The following is a 24,584-nucleotide window of genomic DNA, read 5'->3' on the forward strand; positions in this document are numbered from 1 at the left end:
ATTGAACATTAGTTGTTCAGTGTTTATTCAGTTGCCCCTCTGCTTAAAAAAAAGATCAGTCTGGTTAAGTGGAAGACATAGCAAGCCATTCGAATATAATGTCTAACTTTGTTCATGAATTTTGACTTAAGATGCTTTGATAGTACTTCATGAGAATTATTGATGTGATCTTTTCAGCTGAGATAATTGAAGGCAGAAGTGAGATACTATAACATCACAGTTGTAAAATTGAGAGTCCTTACATCAGACGTAAGAGCTCATGTATTTTTATAAATATTAGAAATGGGGTCTCTTTTTGGCAGAGGTATATACCCTTGTCCAAGTAGGGCCCACAATCCTAGTCAGGGTAAGTCACACACAATCCAAATTATCCTGTGCCCACCCTCTGGTAGCTTGGCACTAAGCAGTTAGACTTAACTTAGAAGGCAATGTGTAAAGTGTTTGTGCAATAAATCATGCAATAACACAGTGACAGTGAAAACCCCACAGAAATACACCACACAGGTTTTAGAAAAATATAAAATATTTATCTGAATGATTTAAGGTCAAAAGGATCAAGATTTGATAATCACAAGTGCAAATATCACCCCCCGTGCACCCCCCTCCCCCCCCAAACCGGGGATGGAAGGGGAAGCCCTTCACCTTCCACCGCCACCCCCCCACCTCCCCTGTGACGTCAGCGCGCGCGCTCGCGCTGATTAGTCACAGGGGGCCTCCCCCATCGCGCTGGAAGCAGAGCTTCCAGTGCGATTGAAAGAGAAATGCTAAGCATTTCTCTTTCAATCACGTGGGGGAGGCCCGGAGGGGCTTCAAAGGGAAGGAAATGTATTTCCTTCCCTTTGAAGTCTCTCCGAGGGTTTCAAAAGCTGGATTGCTTGCAATCCGGCTTTTGAAACCCCACTAGACACTAGGGATTTTTTTTTTTTTTACTGTTACTGACAAAAGGGAGCGACCCCTTGGGCAAGGGTCGCTCCCAGGGGGGGCATATTTTCGGGAAGGCCTTTTCTGCCCCCCTGGGGCCAGATCGGCCTATTATTAGGCCGATCTGCCCCCAGGGGGGGCAGAAACCTCTAGGCACCCGGGATAAATTATTATTTTTTATTTGTTTACGTTTTTTTTTTTTTTTTTTTTTTAGGTGGGGAGCGACCCCTTAGGCAAGGGTCGCTCCCCTTGGGGGAAAATTATATTTAGGCCATTTCTGCCCCCCTTGGGGACAGATAGGCCTATTTTGATGAGGCCAATCTGCCCCCAAGGGGGGTAGAAACCACTAGACACCAGGGAGTTTTTTCTTTCCGCGAATTTCACGCAAGGGGAGCGACCCCTTAGGCAAGGGTCGCTCCCTGGGGGGGGCAATTTATTTTAGGCCATTTCTGCCCCCAGGGGGGCAGAAACCGCTAGGCGCCAGGGAAAATGTTTTTTGTGTGTTTTTTTTTTGTTGTTTGTTTTTTTTTTTAGAGATGGGGAGCGACCTATCAGGCAAGGGTCGCTCCCCTGGGGGGCAAATTGTATTTAGGCCATTTCTGCCTCCCTTGGGGGCAAATTGGCCGATTTTAGGTCAATCTGCCCCCAAGGGGGCAGAAACCACTAGGCACCTGGGATTTGTTTTTTGGCGCTAATGTCACGCAGGGGGAGCGACCCCGTAGGCAAGGGTCGTTCCCAGGCAGGGGGGGCCTGGGGCCGGCTGAGCTAGAGGCCAAACTCCACAGGTAGGCACTTTGCAAAAAACACCTCTGTTTTCTGTGAAAAAATATGTTGTGTTTTGGGCCATTTCCTTTCGTGGGCGCTAGGCCTACCCACAGAAGTGAGGTACCATTTTTATCGAGAGACTTAGGGAAACGCTGGGTGGAAGGAAATTTGTGGATCCTCTCAGATTCCAGAACTTTCTGCCACAGAAATGTGAGGAACATGTGTTTTTTTTGCCAAATTTTGAGGTTTGCAAAGGATTCTGGGTAACAGAACCAGGTCCGAGCCCCGCAAGTCACCCCTCCTTGGATTCCCCTAGGTCTCTAGTTTTCAGAAATGCACAGGTTTGGTAGGTTTCCCTAGGTGCCGGCTGAGCTAGAGGCCAAAATCTACAGGTAGGCACTTCGCAAAAAACACCTCTGTTTTCTTCCAAAAATTTGGATGTGTCCACGTTGCGCTTTGGGGCGTTTCCTGTCGCGGGCGCTAGGCCTACCACACAAGTGAGGTATCATTTTTATCGGGAGACTTGGGGGAACGCTGGGTGGAAGGAAATTTGTGGCTCCTCTCAGATTCCAGAACTTTCTGCCACAGAAATGTGAGGAACATGTGTTTTTTTAGCCAAATTTTGAGGTTTGCAAAGGATTCTGGGTAACAGAACCTGGTCCGAGCCCCGCAAGTCACCCCATCTTGGATTCCCCTAGGTCTCTAGTTTTCAGAAATGCACAGGTTTGGTAGGTTTCTCTAGGTGCCGGCTGAGCTAGAGGCCAAAATCTACAGGTAGGCACTTCGCAAAAAACACCTCTGTTTTCTTCCAAAAATGTGGATGTGTCCACGTTGCGCTTAGGGGCGTTTCCTGTCGCGGGCGCTAGGCCTACCCACATAAGTGAGGTATCATTTTTATCGGGAGACTTGGGGGAACGCTGGGTGGAAGGAAATTTGTGGGTCCTCTCAGATTCCAGAACTTTCTGCCAAAGAAATGTGAGGAACATGTGTTTTTTTAGCCAAATATTGAGGTTTGCAAAGGATTCTGGGTAACAGAAACTGGTCCGAGCCCCGCAAGTCACCCCTCCTTGGATTCCCCTAGGTCTCTAGTTTTCAGAAATGCACAGGTTTGGTAGGTTTCCCTAGGTGCCAGCTGAGCTAGAGGCCAAAATCTACAGGTAGGCACTTCGCAAAAAACACCTCTGTTTTCTTCCAAAAATTTGGATGTGTCCACGTTGCGCTTTGGGGCGTTTCCTGTCGCGGGCGCTAGGCCTACCCACACAAGTGAGGTATCATTTTTATCGGGAGACGTGGGGGAACGCTGGGTGGAAGGAAATTTGTGGCTCCTCTCAGATTCCAGAACTTTCTGCCACAGAAATGTGAGGAGCATGTGTTTTTTTAGCCAAATTTTGAGGTTTGCAAAGGATTCTGGGTAACAGAACCTGGTCCGAGCCCCGCAAGTCACCCCTCCTTGGATTCCTCTAGGTCTCTAGTTTTCCGAAATGCACAGGTTTGGTAGGTTTCCCTCGGTGCTGGCTGAGCTAGAGGCCAAAATCTACAGGTAGGCACTTCGCAAAAAACACCTCTGTTTTCTTCCAAAAATTTGGATGTTTCCACGTTGCGCTTTGGGGCGTTTCCTGTCGCGGGCGCTAGGCCTACCCACACAAGTGAGGTATCATTTTTATCGGGAGACTTGGGGGAAGGCTGGGTGGAAGGAAATTTGTGGCTCCTCTCAGATTCCAGAACTTTCTGCCACAGAAATGTGAGGCACATGTGTTTTTTTAGCCACATTTTGAGGTTTGCAAAGGATTCTGGGTAACAGAACCTGGTCCGAGCCCCGCAAGTCACCCCATCTTGGATTCCCCTAGGTCTCTAGTTTTCAGAAATGCACAGGTTTGGTAGGTTTCCCTAGGTGCCGGCTGAGCTAGAGGCCAAAATCTACAGGTAGGCACTTCGCAAAAAACACCTCTGTTTTCTTCCCAAAATTTGGATGTGTCCACGTTGCGCTTTGAGGCGTTTCCTGTCGCGGGCGCTAGGCCTACCCACACAAGTGAGGTATCATTTTTATCGGGAGACTTGGGGGAACGCTGGGTGGAAGGAAATTTGTGGCTCCTCTCAGATTCCAGAACTTTCTGCCACAGAAATGTGAGGAACATGTGTTTTTTTAGCCAAATTTTGAGGTTTGCAAAGGATTCTGGGTAACAGAACCTGGTCCGAGCCCCGCAAGTCACCCCATCTTGGATTCCCCTAGGTCTCTAGTTTTCAGAAATACACAGGTTTGGTAGGTTTCCCTAGGTGCCGGCTGAGCTAGAGGCCAAAATCTACAGGTAGGCACTTCGCAAAAAACACCTCTGTTTTCATCCAAAAATTTGGATGTGTCCACCTTGCGCTTTGGGGCGTTTCCTGTCGCGGGCGCTAGGCCTACCCACACAAGTGAGGTATCATTTTTATCGGGAGACTTGGGGGAACGCTGGGTGGAAGGAAATTTGTGGCTCCTCCCAGATTCCCGAACTTTCTGCCACAGAAATGTGAGGAACATGTGTTTTTTTAGCCAAATTTTGAGGTTTGCAAAGGATTCTGGGTAACAGAAACTGGTCCGAGCCCCGCAAGTCACCCCTCCTTCGATTCCCCTAGGTCTCTAGTTTTCAGAAATGCACAGGTTTGGTAGGTTTCCCTAGGTGCCGGCTGAGCTAGAGGCCAAAACCTACAGGTAGGCACTTCGCAAAAAACACCTCTGTTTTCTTTCAAAAAATTGGATGTGTCCACGTTGCGCTTTGGGGCGTTTCCTGTCGCGGGCGCTAGGCCTACCCACACAAGTGAGGTATAATTTTTATCGGGAGACTTGGGGGAACATAGATTAGCAAAACAAGTGCTATTGCCCCTTGTCTTTCTCTACATTTTTTCCTTCCAAATATAGGAGAGTGTGTAAAACAGACATCTATTTGAGAAATGCCCTGTAATTCACATGCTAGTATGGTCACCCCGGAATTCAGAGATGTGCAAATAACCACTGCTCCTCAACACCTTATCTTGTGCCCTTTTTGGAAATACAAAGGTTTTCTTGGTAGCAATTTTTTACTCTTTATATTTCAGCAAATGAATTGCTGTATACCCGGTATAGAATGAAAACGAACTGCAGGGTGCTTGATGAACCTACAAGCCCTATATATCCCCGCAACCAGAGGAGTCCAGCAGACGTAACGGTATATTGCTTTCGATAATCTGACATTGCAGGGAAAAGTTACAGAGTAAAACGTAGAGAAACATTCATGTTTTTTTCACCTCAATTTCAATATTTTTCTTTTTCAGTTGTTATTTTCTGTAGGAAACCCTTGTAGGATCTACACAAGTGACCCCTTGCTGAATTCAGACTTTTGTCTACTTTTTAGAAATGTTTAGGTTTCTGGGATCCAGCATTGGTTTCATGCCCATTTCCGTCACTGACTGGAAGGAGGCCGAAAGCACAAAAAATTGCAAAAATGGGGTATGTCCCAGTAAAATGCAATAATTGTGTTGAAAAATTGGGTTTTCTGATTCAAGTCTGCCTGTTCCTGAAAGATGGGAAGCTGCTGAGTTTAGCACCGCAAACCCTTTGTTGATGCCATTTTCAGGGGAAAAACCACAAGCCTTCTTCTGAAGCCACTTTTTCCAATTGTTTTGAAAAAAAACAAAATTTTCCCTGTATTTTGGCCAATTTCTTGGCCTCCTTCAGGGGAACCCACAAAGTCTGGGTACCTTTAGAATCCCTAGGATGTTGGAAAAAAAGGACGCAAATTTGGCTTGGTTAGCTTATGTGGACAAAAAGTTATGAGGGCCTAAGCGCGAACTGCCCCAAATAGGCAAAAAAAGGCCTGGCACAGGAGGGGGAAAAGGCCTGGCAGCGAAGGGGTTAAGAAGAGTTCTTAGAAGCCACAATTGTCTCTTGCAAGTACAAAGTATACCTTCTATGCGTCAAAATTACACGCACTGGGACCGCAGAGGAGGGGATGCATGGAAAACAAAGGGTGTGTGTCAGATTTCCGGGTGCACACAGACAATGCGTGAATTCTTTTCCACGGGGCAAGGTCTTTGCTTTGAATTCCGGCACGCAGGCTTGAATCCTCTTTGCGATGCGGGGTCTTTTGATGCCCAGGGACGATGCGTGGAAATCCTGGGTGTGCAGGATGAAGTCACAGGTGCTGCGTCGATCCGGTGGGCGATGCGTCAGAGTTTCTGTCCCACAGCAGGCGCTGCATCAAATCCTCCTGCAGGAAGTCAGGCTGCATCGTTCTGGCTCAGCAATGCCTCAATCCAGTGGGCTATGCATCGAAGTTCTGGTTGCAATGCTGATGCTGCATCGATTTCCACTCAGGGAGCCAGGCTGCGTTGTTCCGGTTAGGCAATGCGGCGATTCTTTCCCCGCTAGGCAGGCTGTGCATCGATTTTCACTGCACAAGGAGTGTCTTTGCAGAGATGAAGTCTTTGTGGCCCTGAGACTTCAGAAAACATGAGGCAAGCGCAATCAAAACCTTTGGAAAGCACTTCTCAGCAGAGGCCAGCAGGGCAGCAGTCCTTTTCAGCAAAGCAGTCCAGGTGACTCCCTTGGGCAGCCAGGCAACTCCTCTTGGTAGGTTGCAGGATCTGGTTCAGAGTGTCTGTCCCAGGAAGTGTCTAAGTTGGTAGGGTCAGGGACCCAGTTTATATACCCAAAAGTGCCTTTGAAGTGGGGAAGACTTCTAAGAGTGGTTTTGAAGTGCATAAGGTCCCCTTTCAGTACAGCTCTGTCTGCCAGGGTCCCAGTAGGGGGGTTGGCAGTCCATTGTGTGAGGGTAGGCCACAGTCATTTGAAATGTAAGTGTCAGGCCCTCCGCCCTTCCAGCCCAGGAAGACTCATTCTTTATGGAGATGTGTGCAGGTGTGACTGAGCATCCTGTGTTTGTTGTTGTTCCTGGGTGAAGTGCACAAGGGAGCTATCAACCAGCCCAGCCCAGACATGGATTGGAGACAGGCTGTAAGGCACAGAAGGATTTTAAGTGCAATGAAATGCTCACTTTCTAAAAGTGGAATTTCTAAAATAGGTATATAAAATCCAACCTCACCTGCCAGCGGGACTTTGTATTACCATTCTGGCCATACTAAATATGACCTGTCTACCCCTTTCTGATCAGAACCTACCACTTAAACAATATATGAGGGTAGCCCTAATGTTAGTCTATGAAAGGAGCAGGCCTCACAGCAGAGGAAAACGAATTTAGGAGTTTTCCACTACTAGGACATATAAAACACACAGGTATATGTCCTGCCTATTACCTACATAGCACCCTGCCCGGTCGCTTTTCCAGGGCCTACTTTAGGGGTGACCTATGTGTAGAAAAAGGGGAGTTTCAGGCTTGGTAAGTATTTTTAAATGCCAAGTCAAAGTGGCAGTGAAACTGCACACACAGGCCTTGCAATGGCAGGCCTGAGACATGGTTAAGGGGGCTACTTATGTGGGTGGCACAATCAGTGCTGCAGGCCCACTGGTAGCATTTAATTTACAGGCCCTGGGCACATGCAGTGCACTTTACTATGGACTTAAAAGTAAATTAAATATGCCAATTGGGTATGAGCCAATGTCGCCATGTTTTAAGGGAAAGAGCATATTCACTATAGCACTGGTAGGCAGTGGTAAAGTGCCCAGAGTCCTAAAACCAGCAAAAACAGTGTCAAAAAGTGAAGGGAGGCAGGCAAAAAGCTGGGGGTGACTTCCCAAAGGCTGTCAGGTCTAACAATATAGCAGGCCTTTTCTTTGTAAGTAACTTTATTTGTATATTTTTCATTGATTTAGGGCATCATTTAAATATGGTGGATGGGACACTGCTTCACAAACATGACGGATTTCCTGTCAATGCTAATACAAATGCCAGAGGATATAATGCACTTGTACTACAGAGGACGGATATTTGTCAAATTTGTGATGGAGTATCCTATCAGCCAAACTCTAAATCATTAATTTTAATGGTCACACATATATTTATATTGTTAACGTTACAAGCCTGATTTAATGTTTGGCGGATGGTACCCCATCTGTCAGCGTGAGGGAGGACATTATCTCCACAATCCAGACACACTACCATCAACCAACTTTAGAAATGCTCCCCCAGCCCAGTCATCATCTCTGTACATTGAGAGGAACCATCATCATGAAAAAGATAGGACTGAGATCCAAGGACAGAAACGAAAAGGAGGAGCAAACTGGGGAATCGAAGGCCATTGCAAAAAGTGGCAGCATTTGGAAAGAGGGCAAGAAGGACATATGGAGAAAGAGAGAAACAGAAACCAGATTGTTTGGAGGGTGGGAGGGATAGGTTCCATGGCTTTATTTGAAGTATGTAAGAGGAGGAGTTACCTTTGATTGGATGTTCGATAGACTTAGCATCAGCTCGTCCAGCTTTTGGGCAGCTGTTGAGGTTGGCACAGGTGACACTGGTGATAAGGGTTCTGGCACTTCACTGCAGGGAGGCAAAAGGAAAAATGAGGCTGAAAATCCATGTTCTAGGTGCCACTGTTTAGGTGATGGGTTATTTTGTATGTTTCACTCATCACCCTACCTCCTGATTTGCGCTTCCAAGCCCTGTAAAAGTTTTACCATACCTTCTGCACCATGTTTCTATCCTAAATTAATTTAAATATAAACTCCTACAAGAAGCCTGTCGCTCACAAGACATCACATGCTTTTCACAAAGTGAGGAGCTTTTATGACAACCATTATCATTTCCAACAAAAGCCAATCACAAGACAGCACAACTTCTCCACAATGTGAGGAGCTTTTCATGACAACCCTTATTGTGTCCAACAAGAGCCAATCTCTGATAGAGTTACAACGTAGCAACCTGTACTATTTATTTGCCCCCCGCCGAGCTCAATGTAATAGTCAAATCAAAATGTTTTTATTGTTCTACTTAATAAAAATCATCAATCATATTATACATAATCAAATCTGAAATGACTAGAAAATACCAATAAACTGAGCAACATAAGAATACCCTGAATAAAGCTGTTTTGACACCAGCATTACTCTAGCATCATAACAGCATTACAATTCCTGCAATAAGAATTCTTCAACAGAACACCCCCCACTATCCATGGCATTGTTTCTTTGAAAGGTTTCTTACTATCACTCATAAAAGGATTCCTTTGTTAGAATATCTCTTATCATTCCCACAGAGCTATGCCTTTCACCTTTTTTAGGACATCCCCAAAATTCAGATTATTAGAATTTCTTTATTGCAATATCCACCCCCCCATCACTGATACATTGATTCTTCTTATGGACATCTTCTGCAACTGCTAACACAAAATGTTCTTAATGACATCCCATCAGACTCCAGGTGGATAGGGACTCTTTCATCTTCTATAGAGATAATCATACATCATGGCATCTCCCACCAATTCAAAGGTCATTTATTAGGACATCTATCACCTTCACTGACAGGAATTCTTCTTCGAGACGTGTCCTGACATCCATAAAACAATGATTTGTGAATCAGCTCACTCCCCATTATCTCTCATACAGGGATTCCTTTAACAAGATATTCCCTATCATGTGTCGTATTAATGTTTACATTAGCACAAACAAGATGGCTCAGTGAATTAAAGGCTCATCATTGACATAATTCACATACATGATAACTAGCAAACCATAGTCAACCTTACAAGGTTGATAAATTGAGTTCCAGTTTTTGCAGCAGTAAGAGATGACAGACCGGTCATATGAAGTGCAAAGCTAAAAATAAGTTATTATAAGTTATGTTTTTATGAAAGCAAATATTTTTCTGTAATTTATGATTTAAATGATTCTGCATCATTCAGTATTTCTTTTTACATATTTCAAAGGCTGTACTGGGTTGCAGAGGTAATTGAACAGATGATTAGGGGATGATGTCATTAATGATGTCATCAATTATTTCAATTGAGAAATCATCAATGCTGTCATGAATGATGTAATTAAATATGTCATGAGTGCTGTAATGCGTGAGGCTATAAATTGCGTATGGCAGTGGTATAAATTATAGCTAGCTCAGTAATCTATAACTGGTGAATTTCAGTGTTTCTTTGAGTTTGAAATGGTAGTTTTAACTAGCATTTTTATCTAAATATAATATCACTTTAACCTTTCTTTTTAGAGAAATTTCTAAGCATTTTCAGTGTAAAGTAAGATATTATTACCAGAACTAACACAGTGATCGGACTCTAGTGGGAGCAGGAAGACAGTACGTAAGAGGAGAGATTAGGACTCATAGAGAGGAAGGGAAGTAGAGGATTCAAGAAAGGAAGTTAACGAAAGTAAGGAATGAGTGTGAGAGGGAATAAATGAGCGATGGCAGGGATAGATGATGAAAAATAGAGGAAGGATGGAAGGAAGGAGGAATCAAGGGTAGACAGGGAAAATTGGAAATAGGGAAACAACAACAGATGTTGAAGAAACGATGGGGAAGTAAATATGGTGGAAGTAAGCGAAGAGAGAAAGGGAGAGATGGAGGGGAAGAGAAAGCTTGAGGAAAGAATGAGAAAGAGAAAATATGAGAGACTGGAAGATGGTCAGAGAGAGCATTCGAAGGCTGATGGGTGGGACAAAGTGAGGTAGAGAGAGAGAGGAATTGTATTGTACAGAGAGGTGTGAATAAGGGGGCAGGTGAGTAAAGATGGAAGGAAAGAGACAATACCTGTGATTTTCAACTCTTAGTTCAAATGACATTGCCATCCTACATCCATGACAATGAGGCAATACTTGATGCTATCAGGGGCAATGGGCTACCCACCAGCTGCTCGGACCCTGGTAAGTGTGTAGAATTGCCTTGGCGTAGCACGGGCATCAGAGAGAGTAAACAGTGAAGACAAGGGTAAGATGGGAGGATTTACGGAAAGGGTAGAGGTTGGAACAAAGAAACTCAAGAGGCAGGAAGGGAGAAGAAAGAATAAACAATATAGAGGGAGGACTTGAGCTAGAGAAGGAGATAGAAAGGAAATGAAGAGTGGACTGGTGAAAGGAAAAATGTACTGAAGGAGTAAAAATGAATGTATTGTAAATTAAAAGACCCAATAAATATTTGCATGTCATGATGACTTGTACCTTCTCTAAAAACAAGGGTTGATAATTTTTAAATAAAACAACTGACCCTTCTCTTGAAAAGCCAGTCTATTGATATTACTCTCTAATATCTCATGTGTTAAAGATTGGGGTGACTTCAGTACCTCCAATAAACAGTTTTTCTTCAAGAGTAGGTTATGTATACACTTTGCAGGTGAAGAATTTACCACACCTGTGCTGCAGACATCTTGTGTTAGGATTACCATCATTGTTAGAAATGGGGTCTTTGGTTGGCAGTCAGGTTACCCCTTGCCCAAGCAAAGACCCTCACTCTAGTCAATGGCAAAGGAGAAACACTCCTGGTTAACCCCCACTCACCCCCTTGGTAGCTTGGCATGAGCAGGCAGGCTTAACTCGAAAGCAATGTGTAAAGTATGTGTACCAACACACAATGTAATACAGTGAAACACTACAAAATTGACACCACACCAGTTTAGAAAAATAGGCAATATTTATTGAAATCAAACAAGATCAAAATGACAAAAATCAAACATACACAAGTTAAAATATGAGTCTTACTCCAGAGAAAACAATAGAAAAATTGATTTTGAACAAAGTATCTGGTTTGCGTAAAAAATAAAGCCGCATGAGCGAGCATGCATCAGAAAAATCAGCAATGGGTTGAATCCTTCCTCGCAAGGGAGGCCGTGCATCGTTTCTTCTTGGGTAGGGTTGGCGATGTGTCCTTTTTCTCCCTCGCAAGTCAGCGATGTGTCGATTTCCAGACAGGGCAACTTGGATTCGTGCCGAGCTGGTATGACTTTGACGCCCATGGGCGATGCATGGAAAATCTGGTCGCAGAGTGTTCGAAAACCACTCTGCATGGGGTATGCGTCATTATTAGCAGCCGCAAGTGGGTGTTGCTCGTCGTTCTCCAGCCGCGATGTGTCGATCTACCAGAGACGATGCAGGTTGAGCGTCGATTTCAGCCGCAAAGCCAGCGGCATATTGTTTATCAGCTGCATTACAGATATGCATCGAAAGTTTACCCACACGGCGTTCTGTGCATGGATTTTTAGCTCATGTTCTGCCAACTTCACCTTTCAAGGGCCCAGGGATGAATAGAGCACCACGTGGCAGGGCAGGAGTCTCAGCAAAGAGTCTAGGTGCTGGCAGAGGAAGTCTTTGATGGCCCTGAGACTTCAATACAGGAGGCAAGCTCAGTTCAAGCCCTTGGAGATTCTTCTCAAGCAGGAATGCACAACAAAGTACAGTCCTTGTCCCCTTTCACAGACAGGTGGAGCAATTGCATGATAGCCCAACAAAGCACAGTCACAGGGAACGAACGGGCTGCACTGCTCTTCAGCTCTTTAGCTCTTCTCCTTGGCAGAGGTTCCTCTTGAATCCAGAAGTGATCTAATTTTCCAGGGTTTTTGGGTTGGTAAACTTCAAAGGAAAGTCTCTCTTATTTGCAAGATCCTGCCTTGCCCAGGCCAGGCCCCAGAAATACACCAGGGGGTTGAAGACTGCATTGTGAGAGGGCAGGCACAGCCAATTCAGATATAAGTGACCACTACTCCATCCACTCTAGCACAGAAGGCTCACCAGCTCCCTTTGTCTCACCGTCTAGAGGGGATTCACAAACAACAGCCCAACTGTCAAACTGACCCAGACAGGGAATCCACAAACAGGCAGGGTCACAAAATGGTTTAAGAAAGAAAATGCGAACTTTACAAAAGTGGCATTTTCAAACTAACAATCTAACAATCAACCTCACTAAAAGGTGTATTTTTTAATTGTGAGTTCAGAGACCCCAAACTACAGTTTTCCATCTGCTCTCAAAGGGAATCTGCACTTTAATGATATCTAACGGCAGCTCCCAGGTGAGCCTTTGAGAAGGATAGGCCTGGCAACAGGGAAAACTGAATTTAGCAGTATTGCACTGTTAGGACATGTAACACACATCAGTACATGTCCCACCTTTAACATACACTGCACCCTGCCCAGGGGGCTACCTAGAGGCCAACCTTAGGGGTGCCTTGCATTTATAAAAAGGTAAGGTTTAGGCATGGCAAGTGGGTACACTTGCCAAGTCGAATTGGCAGTTTAAAACTGCACACACAGACACTGCAGTGGCAGGTCTGAGCCATGTTCACAGGGCTACTAATGTGGGTGGCACAACCAGTGCTGAAGGACCACAAGTACCATTTGATTTACAGGCCCTGGGCACCTCTAGAACTATGGACTTACTAGTAAATCAAATATGCTAATCATGGAATGCCAATTACACATACATTGTACACATGGGCACCTGCACTTTAGCACTGGTTAGAACTGGTAACCTGCCCAGAGTATCAAAAACAACAAAAACAGAGTCCAGCACACTTATACAACCTGGGAAGCAGAGGCAAAACGTTAGAGGAGACCACTCCAAGGATGCCAAGTCTAACAATCATCACGTCTATACAAACAGTGCTTCTCTGGAGTTTGTAGCATTATACTCAATGCCAGATGTCCATTTTGTAAACCAAATCCCATCGTCCCACATACATCAATCATGAGACTGTTAACCTGAACTAAAGAAATAACCATTTCCCTGCTGTTGTCTGCCCTAGTCCCGGTGTTTTTACTCAGAGGCATCTAGATGTCATTCTCAGCACCAATGCTCTTATTCACCAACAAACAACCACCAATAACCACTCAAGACACTTACGTGTAAACATGATCGTCCCTGTCTTTGGGCAGTTGAGTGATGTACACAGGCTGCACCTGCAGAGACAGAGATGGAACAGAAATTAGCTGTGCAGTGTTTTTATCTTGCCTGGTTAAATCTTTCTTCATAACCTATGTAAATGCTCATTACCAGGATCTACATAGTTCACTGAAAGTTCAGAAGACTAGCGTAGGTATCAGGATTGGTTATTAGAACCAAGTTGGTTGAACACTAATAACCCACAACAGTTATTCTGTGGAATATTTGTCTATGCTTCACCCACCAAATGTCTGCTAATACTTTAATAAGCTACAGTTCTCTGTTGAAGAGATTTAAGGATGACAGATTTTCAAACTAGTATCCTACCTCCAGTCTTCTCTCTACAGTGAGAACCTGAGGGAAGGCCACTGTACATTGGCATAGCAGGATGTTTGAAGAAATGTAGTTAAATGATACAGCACAATGCTGTGAAAGAGGTTCAAAATCAAGAAGCAATTTGGGAAAGCTCAAAGTAAATTCACATTTTCGGAGTTCAGAACACAACATATTTAGGGATCAGAGGATTTCCCATGGAAGAAAGACCTTGATATTATTCTGTCCCACAAGTCCAAATAGTTTGAACAGGCAGTACAATTAGCACAGGGAATGCCATTGTCACAGAATCAGAAATACACAGTACAGATGACATTGGTGATTCCTCACCTAGTGAAGTATGTGCATTTCTGAGGCTCACACCAAAGAAGATAGATTAGAGACAATCTTGAAAAGAACAACCAAGATTGTAGGATTGTACATAGAAATCATTCAATCTTTTGCACAGTGTTTGAGCAACTTGCATCGATGTTTTGGCTAGTTGCATAAAAGCATATAATCTCACACATCAAAAGTTTGTAGTCAGTTCTAGCTCAATCACTCTTGTAGGAACCCCAGATTTTTGAGATTTTTCTGGACATTATTTTTGGTGACTTTAGAACTCTGTGCACTTTACCCCTACTAACCATGGATAAAGTGCATGCGCTTTCCCCTTAAGCATTGTGAAATTGACGTATTCCTAGTTGGCACATTTTGCTTTCCTGTAAGTTCTGAATATGCTGTGTAGAAATTGTATCCAGGGTTTGAAAGTTAATGCCACTTGTGACCTTCCGCATCTATTGTGCCACTAACTACATTGGCAGTGCAAACATGGCCATGGACCTACACAGTGTATGTACAAACTACAACTTGACCTGTCAAAATAACTAGGGGTGTGCTAAATTCACATAACTTGCCTTCGAGTAATCACATAAATTTACAGAAGAATTATCTGAAATAACATGTAAGCACATGAAATGCATCGATTTGGTGATGTATTTTAGTACAAAATGAATCCTTCCTACAATTTTTGGTGAGATGATGCGTTTAAACAAGAACACCATGAACCCTGCTAACATTCTGCTGTTTCTGGGTGCTACCACAGATTGCACTATTCATGGTAATTTTATACAGTGAGCAGCGCATAATTAAGCAAAGTGGCATAATGGTGTCATGTCAGTGATTTCACGAAAGAAGCGTGATGTGAAATTCCCAAAATTAAGTGAATTACAGCGTAATTTAAATTCAACACAGGCCTAAAAATAATAATTTTTGACAAGTAACAGGTAAAAGTCTCCCTTTTTAATATTAGCCCTTTTCGCCCTTTTAGCCCACAAGGCAGGGTGCACAGCATTTAAAAGTGGGGCAAGAAGAACATTATTATTACCATGCACCTACAGTGACAAGGCCCAAAGAAGCAATTTCCATTGTGGAGGCCTAGCAGTCCTATGTAGAAAACCAAAGTACAAATTAAAATACTAATGCCGCTAACTTGAGAATGAGACCAGCTAGAAAAAAACTAAACTAATATTAAAAATCCAATTCAATAGTGATGTCAGATTTTTAATATATATTAAGAAACAGTAAGTTTTAGAAAGTTACCATTTACCTGGCGGAGCATTCAGAAGACTAATTAGCATTAATTTCTGCCAACTCCCAGCCTGTCCTCCGCCCTGAACTAGGTGTGAAATTCTTCCCAGGAGCTACACAATAGGTTGACCTAAATGGACAGGGATGACTCCTGAGAATATTCAGGGCGGGAGTGGTGGGCATCCTGTTGATACCACAGTGTCAAATCCTGACTGCAGGTTAGTTTGGCCCACATGGCACACCAGAAAGGAAGAAAACAGGATGGCAGGACAATTATTGTGTGTCCCCTGTCTGGGTGCTGACCCTGAATTTGCCCTATCAGACTTCTGTCTACTAGTTTGTTGTTGTGAGAAAAAGTTCTGCTTCAAACTGGACTTTAGTGTCAGACATGTGAGGACACTAGTGATTACTATAGGACACTCTCCTAGAACCCCAAAATTCTCAGAGCCCAAGTTTAGTGTGGTCAAAACCTTTTCCCATCTTGAAAATGGCATGGTGCATGGCATTTTGGGCCTGTCTGCAATAAGACAAACAGGAAATACTGAGCAAATGGATAGGGTGGCCTCTGGGAATTTTTACCCCATTTGTTAGGGAGTGCCCAGCGGTCACTTCCACCCACTAACCAGTGCTAGACATAAATGTAGCATCTCATCAGAACATTTTCTGGACCTACAGAACAACAGAAGAGGACTGGACCTGATGTTTGTGAGCTGACATGCACCCTGAAGGACTGGACCTTCTTCCAGGACAAAGAAGTTGCTTCCAGGGGTCAGTTGGCTAACCTCCTGTGTGGCTTAGGGAAACAACAAGCTTCAATAGCCATTTTTCCTAAAGTGTCCAACTAACTAGTGGCACCTGGACGTGGACTGGGCTTTGCCAGCCTCTAAATGTCCTTTCTTGAGTCCTGTTGACTAAGAAGTATGTTCCTGTTGGTACTAGAGGAAAGGGTAGAAACTTTGAAAAGCCTCTGCTCCAGAGCCTCAGCAGTACCCGCTATGAAAATTATCCAACCAGCAATTTCACTGCGTCACATTGAATTTCAAGCTTGTCTTGCAGGATGATATTCAAACTGCCGAAAAAAACAAAAATACCAAATAAATCTCTTTCTGCTTTAGGGTGTAGAATATTTTTGTTAAAGCTCCAGAGGGTTAGTGGGAGTAATCTGCCTCTGGTACCCAACCTGGGGAACCATGGCAGTGGCTATACATTCAGTTCTGACCCACGCTGAGAGAACTTCCAACTCAAAAAAGAGATATAGTCCATGTTTGAATTAGGACGTGGACTACCATACTTTTCCGCTGGACCAATCCACTTATTGTATCCGAACAGGGCTCCATCAGGGTTTTCTTCAATTTGCACCTAGGTCCCAGTGTACAGCGACCTTTGACTATCATTAGAGCTTTGCAATTTTTGGTGCTATTTCTTCATAAAACTTTAAGTATTTGTACCTCTGATTCCCTTTGTTGGATTATTGTGTTTTTTGTCCTTTTGGTGTAAGTTTGTTCATTAAATGTTACCATCTGTTTCTAATTTGATTTGGAATGTTTACTTTTGGTGTTTTTACTTTTTTATTGTGTTGCTACTACATGAGCTAAATTATGCCTGTCTGCTCGGTTTCATAGCTACCAGGGTTAAATTATTTACCTGAAGGGTTCACCCTGAGAAGGGTTGTGATTATTCTTTCAGGTGGGAAGTCACCCACCCCAAATAATAATCAAATTTCTTACAACACTTTTTCTTAAAACAAGATTATGGTTGCTTCAACTTTGTACTTCAAGTGCCCCCTTAAACTTAAAAGAAGATAACCTCATATAAATGAAGTATAAGTGACTGAGATCTTCTTATGCACTTCATCTATAATACATGAATGTTCCTATTATCTGCTATGATTATGTTGCACTTTCCATATCCACAGATAATTTTAAACGTGCACACTCACCAACCATAATTAACATGCATACCTTTAGGAATTCATCTTTTCTGCATGGGCACCCATATTTTTCACCTTTTGTTTGATCCTATATTTTTGCTGGTTTTAGACCTCTGAGCACTTTCACACTGATAACAAGTGGTAATGTGTCTGTGCTACCCCTTTAAACATGGTTAATTTGGCATTTTACTATTTGGCATATTTATTTTGCCTATGCGTCCCTATTAAGGTACAAAGTATGCCCGGGGCTTGAAAGTTAAATGCCACTAGTGGACTGTAGCAACTACTGGGCCCTCCAAAACAATGGTAGTGCAACCATGGCTTCAGGCCTACCCTAGGTAGCTTGACTGTAGTAGTGTAAAAACTGTAATTTGACCAGGCAGACTAAACCCATTTGAAAGACAAAACTCCCCTTTGAAATATTAATATGTTATCGCTATGTAGGCCTTGTAACCCACGAGAGTGCATGCTATTTAAAAGTAGAACATGTAGAATTTTAATGTTAACTTCTCTTTACAGTGTCTCGCACTGAAAACTAGTTTTCACTGGGGCAGGCCTAGCTCTCCTATGTACAAAACCAGAGTACAGATTAAAAGCCTAATAGTATAGCTGAGGAATGGGGCAGGCTAGAAAAATAATTAAATAACTATTTTTAATAATTATGTAAAATCCAATTCAATGGCGAGGTCGGATTTTTCACAACTAATAAGGAAAAGTAACTGTTAGAGTTATCTGAAAGCCAAATTCTTACTTGCTTTCCCACTTGTGCCAGCCAGTAGGGGGGAAAAGGATTTGAAGTGCCTTACTAATCCTGCTTGGGAGTACAATCCTGCTTGACAAGTTTGCTGAGTTTAGGGGGATCATTTGAAACAAAGGGAAACAGGATACCAACACCATTTGTGAGTATTCACTGTTGAGTTGCTGGAAAAACCTGCTTTGTTCACCAGAATTCAGGGCCATATTTATACTTTTTGACGCTAAACTGCGCTAACGCAGTTTAGCGTCAAAAGATTTTGCGCCGTCTAACGCCATTCTGAAGCGCCATGCGGGCGCCGTATTTATGGAATGGCGTTAGCCGGCGCAAGCGGACCGGCGCTGCCTGGTGTGCGTGGAAAAAAACCACGTAGACCAGGCAGCGCCGGCGTAGGGGGAAAATGGCGTATGGGCGTCTTAAAATGGGGCAAGTCAGGTTACGTCGAAAAAATCGTCGTAACCCGACTTGCGCCATTTTTTTCCGACGCCCATCCCCCATCAACATGACTCCTATCATTGTAAAGATAGGAGTCATGCCCCCTTGCCCAATGGCCATGCCCAGGGGACTTCTGTCCCCTGGGCATGGTCATTGGGCATAGTGGCATGTAGGGGGGCACAAATCAGGCCCCCCTATGCCACAAAAAAAAAAAAAAATAATACTTACCTGAACTTACCTTAATGTCCATGGGATGGGTCCCTCCGTCCTTGGGTGTCCTCCTGGGGTGGGCAAGGGTGGCAGGGGGGGTCCCTGGGGGCAGGGGAGGGCACTCTGGGCTCATTTTGAGCCCACTTGTCCCTTAACGCCATGCCTGACCCAGGCGTTAAAAAGCGGCGCAAAAGCGCCGTTTTTGGTCACGCCCACTCCCGGGCGTCATTTTTGCCCGGGAGTATAAATACCACGTAAAGGCCTGGGAGTCATTTTTTAAGACGGGAACGCCTCCCTTGCATATCATTAACGCAAGGAAGGGGTTCACGCTAAAAAATGACGCACTCTCCGGGCACTTTGGCGCCCGAAGCGTCTAACGCCATAGTATAAATATGGCGTTAGTTGGCGTTAGTTTAGCGTCGAATTTGCGTCGAAAAAAACGACGCTAATTCGGCGCAAACGGAGTATAAATATGGCCCTCAGTGTCTGTGTTCATTGGAGGTAGTGTGCCTGCTTCAAGCTGAATTTCGGTGTTAGATGTGGGAGGACACTAGGCTTGCCATAGTATACTCCCTACATACACCTCTGCCCTCGAAGCCCAGGTTGAGTGTGGCCCAATAATTTTGTCATATTAGAAATGTCCAATGTAGGTTGGGTTGACCAATGGTTTGGAAGTGCCCAGGAATCATTCCCATTCACTAATTCATGCCAGACATAAATTCGGCATCTCCAGGCAACCACCTCAGAAGATACCTGGACCTGAGGAATACCGGAAGAGGACTGAATCTGTTGTCTGTGATCTGAGAGGAATCCAGAAGAACTGGGCATGCTCTCTTGTACCCAGGACAAAGAGGTGGACTCCAAGGAACAGGCTACAAGAGGCTTTTCCTGCAACTAACCAGCTAATCAGTGGCAACTGAACCTGTATTGGACCCTTCTGCTGGCCTTTCCCTGACAGGCTGTAGGTTTCTAATTGCCTCCCCTGAGCTCTTGGGGGCATTAGAAGTATACTCCCATGATGGAAAGTAAAAATTTTGACAGGATGAACCTGGTGGGTGTATTTGACCCGCACTCCATTGCGGTCAGCATGAAATTGCCTCTTGGTCTCTGTCTACTGTGACCACTGACTATCATTGGGACTTTGTTCTTCTTGGATCTGTTCCTATGCTTCCTGGCTCTATTCATACTTAACACTTTCAAATCCATTTCTCTAATTCCTGTTATTGGACATTTGTCATTTTGTTTGTCATTTAGTAAATTAAATAATATGCTATTTTTCTAAGTACGGTTTGGGATTTTTACTTTTTGTATTTTGGCTTTCTTACTATTTTGGTACTGAACAAATACTTTAGACTTTGCCCTAAGTTAAGCCTGTCTGCTTTTATCCCATTGGTTAGTGGGTACCGAGGGTTCACCCCCAATAACCAGACAGTGCCACACATAAATATTGTACCCCAATGCATCCCCCAAGAATACTTTCTGGACCTGTGGAACAACAGAATAGGACTGGACTTGTCGTTTGTGACCTGAGAGGAGCCCTGAAGGACTGGACCTGCTACCCTTGTACCCAGGGCAAAGAATTGGACTCTAAAGGTCAGTTGGCTGACCTCATGACACAATAGAAGTGTACTAATGTGGTTGTTGCAGCACTGGAAAAAAGGTTTGGAAACTGGACTTCCGGACCTTTCACTGCGCCCAATACATTTGATGTATTCTACCCAAGCTACATCGCTGTCAGCCTCAACTAATACCTAGCTCCTTGATTATCATTCTTATAGACTATCACTGGAGCTTTTCAACTATTTCAACTTTAAACTTTTAAAAAATCACAACTCTGTTTCCCCTTTTTTATTTTTTTAGATTTTATTTGTTTTGGAGTTATTTTGTTTCTTAAATTTTAATATATATTTTTCTAATTCCAATTGAGCATTTTTGTTTACTGGTGTTTTAACTTTATTGCTGGTTTGGTACTGCAGAAATATTTTAAACATTACCCTAAATTAGGGCTGGCTGCTCTGTGCCATGGCAATCAGAAGGTTGACTTCAGGTTAATGTAGTGATTTTGAGAGCTAACTCTGATATGGGTTGTAGTTATTGCTTGAGGTGGGTGGTCACTCCTACCCAAGTAATGATCCAATTTTCTACAATACCAGTATCCACCAGAGCTGGTTATCTATGCTGATGCTGGAAAAAATTATTTCTCTTTTACATATTTCTTGACTTACTTGCTGTTTCTGTGGCTGTTTCTTTTTGTGTCCTGCTTTTGGGAATGTATTGTTTCCTTGGCAAGTGTAAGTGGTGGGTCCCCCTTGTTTTCCCCCACCTCCGCTAATAGGCCAGTCATCACCTTTTTAGTCTTTTAGATTGTTGTATTAGCGAATGTAAGCTTTTCCCATGTGCCACTCAGCGGTCATCTATATATTGATACAAACAGAGTTTCTGTGCATCTGGCATGTGAAACTAGCACAAAAGCAATGCACCAAAGACAAGCCCATCTATGTCTATCCATGCGGGGGCCACATTGCCCAAGACTTTGGAACTTTCGATAGTCATTACTAGCATGAGGATCTTTTCATTTACGATCTTGATCTATCCTTGGCAAGCACCTACATCCTTAACCATGTTCTCTCTTCTGATATTATTACCACTAGGCATTCAACTATGTCCACTGCCAAAGTGGCTATCACCTCAAGTTTTCCTTTTCAGTGTTTTGGGTAATGTCTGCTCACTTCCCTGTCATAAATACTAAGTTCATGAGTTGATCCTGGAGTTTAAGGTGGGTATTATCTTCCTTGCAGAGACATGGCTTAATGAAGGCTCTGAGACAGGCATTGACCTTGCAGTGCACACAGCTCTAAAGCGCTTCAAGTGGACTGCCCTCATAAAACACGAGGCAGAGTAACTATTACCTTTAAATAAACACCTACTCATTAAACTGCTTTCCCCAGTTACAATGTGTACAGTTGAAGTCCTTCTTTTGTCACATATGTCATTCCCATGGCTTCAGATTTTGGCCTTCCGACCTATCTCTTCAACTATGACTCCATTCAAAATATTGAATATTGGTGGATCTTTTATCTCAAGAGCATCCAACTTCATGTTACTTGGTCAAGTTAGCCTCTTGCTGGATATTCGTACTCCACATTGTTTACTTGGACACTGCCAGGCTTTTGGCATGACACAATATGTTAAATCTGTCACTCCTTCAAGGAATACTCTTATTGATCCTATCTTTGCAACCCTCTGTAAGATATCTACTTCTGATCCAGTTCACTTTGCCTAGACTGATCTGATCACTGCCCTTAGTACTTATGACGATGATATGCAAATTGTCTTATATATATATATATGCGTGTGTGTGTATATATATGTGTGTGTGTGTGTGTATATATATATATATGTATATATATATATATATACATATGTATATATATATATATATATATATATATATATATATATATATATATATATACACATTTCGCTGAAAAAGCAAAGGGTAAAGTAATGTGTTAATTGGTGACAATTTCAGTGGCAAAGTAACATCGTAAACATACAAAAACAATGGAGTTCACCAGTTATAGGTATCTCATGCCCTAAGTTAACTATAACTCGTGCCCCCGCAATGCACATTTTTTTCATCAATGCTTTTATTGCAAATGTTGCAGTTACATTATCAATGGTGTAACAGAAGAGGTTGTGAGTGATATAATATGTGGGGTAACTAGAGGTGCATGGCGAGGGTACAAGTCATTTTATATCTCAGCTCAAGAGGATGGTTTTTTGGAGCCTCACAGAGGCTCGGGACAGTGGCCTCATGCTCCCCTCACACAATATTCAGAGTTACTAAAAATAAAGGTACTTTATTTTAGTGACAATATGCCAAAAGTATCTCAGAGGATATACTCCCTTAGGAGGTAAGTAATATACACAAAATATACACACAAACCAAAATTAGGTAAGTAACCAGTTAGAAAAGTAGTGCAAACACTGTAGAACACAATAGAATGCAATAGGAGACAATAGGCCTAGGGGCAACACAAACCATATACTCCAAAAGTGGAATGCAAACCACGAATGGACCCCAGGCCTAGTGTAGTGTGTAGAGGGTCACTGGGAGTGTAAGAAAACATTAAGGGTGTCCAAGATACCCCACCCCAAAACCCTGAAAAGTAGGAGTAAAGTTACCCTACTACCCCAGAAAGACAGATAGGGGATTCTGCAAAGGCAACTACTGACTGCAAAGCAATTAAGATGGATTCCTGGACCTGAGGACCTGTAAAGGAAGGGGACCAAGTCCAAGAGTCATGCAAGTGTCCAGGGGGGGCAGGAGCCCACTAAACCCCGGATGAAGGTGCAAAAGAGCTGCCTCTGGGTGGAAGAAGCTGAAGGTTCTGCAACAATGGAAAGTGCCAGGAACTTCTCCTTTGGTCAGAAGATGTCCCATGGCGTGCTGGAGGATGCAGAGCTGTCTCCATACAGAAAGACCACAAACAAGCCTTGCTAGCTGCAAGAGTCACGGTTGAAGGTTTTGGGTGCTGCTAGGGCCCAGAAAGGACCAGGAGGTTGTCCCTTGGAGGAGGAGGCAGAGGGGTTGCTCAGCAACACGGAGAGCCCACAAAGAAGCAGGCAGCACCTGCAGAAGTACCTGAACAGGCATTCAGAAAATCTGAGCATGACAGTCGACTCAGCACAACAAAATGGAGTCCCACGAAGTCGGAGTCCAACTCAGCGAGTTGGGCAATGCAAGACGGAGTGCTGGGGACCTGGGCTAGGCTGTGCACGAAGGAAGTCTTGCAAAAGTGTACAGAAGCCCTAGCAGCTGCAGTTCACACAGTACACAGGATTACTGTCTGGTGTGGGGAGGCAAGGACTTACCTCCACCAAATTTGGACAGAAGGGCCACTGGACTGTCGGGGACACTTGGATCCAGCTCCTGTGTTTCAGGGACCATGCTCGTCAAGATGAGAAGGAACCCAGAGGACCTGTGATGCAGAAGTTTGGTGCCTTTGTTGGCAGGGGGAAGATTCCGTCGACCCACGGGAGATTTCTATTTGGCTTCCAGTGCAGGGTGAAGGCAGACAGCCCTCGGAGCATGCACCACCAGGAAACAGTTGAGAAAGCCAGCAGAATGAGGCACTACAATGTTGCTGGTAGTCTTCTTGCTAATTTGCTGTGGTTTCGCAGGAGTCCTGGAGCAGTCAGCGATCGATCCTTGGCAGAAGTCGAAGAGGGAAGGTCAGAGGAACTCGTTATTTGGTGAGATACCCACAGGAGAGGATTGGCTACAGAGAAAGGTAAGCACCTATCAGGAGGGGTCTCTGACGTCACCTGCTGGCACTGGCCATTCAGAGGTGTCCATTGTGCCCTCACACCTCTGCATCCAAGATGGCAAAGGTCTGGCACACACTGGAGGAGCTCTGGGCACTCCCCTTTCCTTTGTCCAGTTTCATGCCAGAGCAGGACTGGGGGGATCCCTGAACCGGTGTAGACTGGCTTATGCAAGGAGGGCACCATCTGTGCCCTTCAAAGCATTTCCAGAGGCCAGGAGAGGCTACTCCTCCCAGGCCCTTCACACCTGTTTCCAAAGGGAGAGGGTGTAACACCCTCTCTCAGAGGAAATCCTTTGTTCTGCCTTCCTGGGACTGGGCTGCCCAGGCCCCAGGGGACAGAAACCTGTCCTGAGGGGTTGGCAGCAGCGGTAGCTGCAGAGAAAACCCTGGAAAGTTAGTTTGGCAGTACCCGGGCTCTATGCTGGAGACCCGGGTATGCATGGAATTGTCCCCCCAATACCAGAATGGTACTGGGGTAACAATTCCATGATCATAGACATGTTACATGGCCATGTTCAGAGTTACCATGGTGATGCTACATATAGGTATTGACC

General features: G+C 44.0%; 1 protein-coding gene across 1 annotated transcript in view; it reads right to left on the minus strand.

Annotated features, from left to right (window-relative positions):
- LPXN (leupaxin) overlaps positions 1-24,584 on the minus strand; it is a 259,193-nt gene that overhangs the window by 143,655 nt on the left and 90,954 nt on the right. The window contains exons 3-4 of the mRNA XM_069227825.1: positions 13,428-13,483; positions 8,033-8,135 (exon numbers count right to left, since the gene is read on the minus strand). Coding sequence (XP_069083926.1) covers positions 8,033-8,135; positions 13,428-13,483 — 159 coding nt within the window. The remainder of the gene's footprint in view (positions 1-8,032; positions 8,136-13,427; positions 13,484-24,584) is intronic.

The sequence above is a fragment of the Pleurodeles waltl genome, chromosome 4_1 (genome assembly GCF_031143425.1).
Source record: "Pleurodeles waltl isolate 20211129_DDA chromosome 4_1, aPleWal1.hap1.20221129, whole genome shotgun sequence".
Classification (NCBI taxonomy): Eukaryota; Metazoa; Chordata; class Amphibia; order Caudata; family Salamandridae; genus Pleurodeles; species Pleurodeles waltl.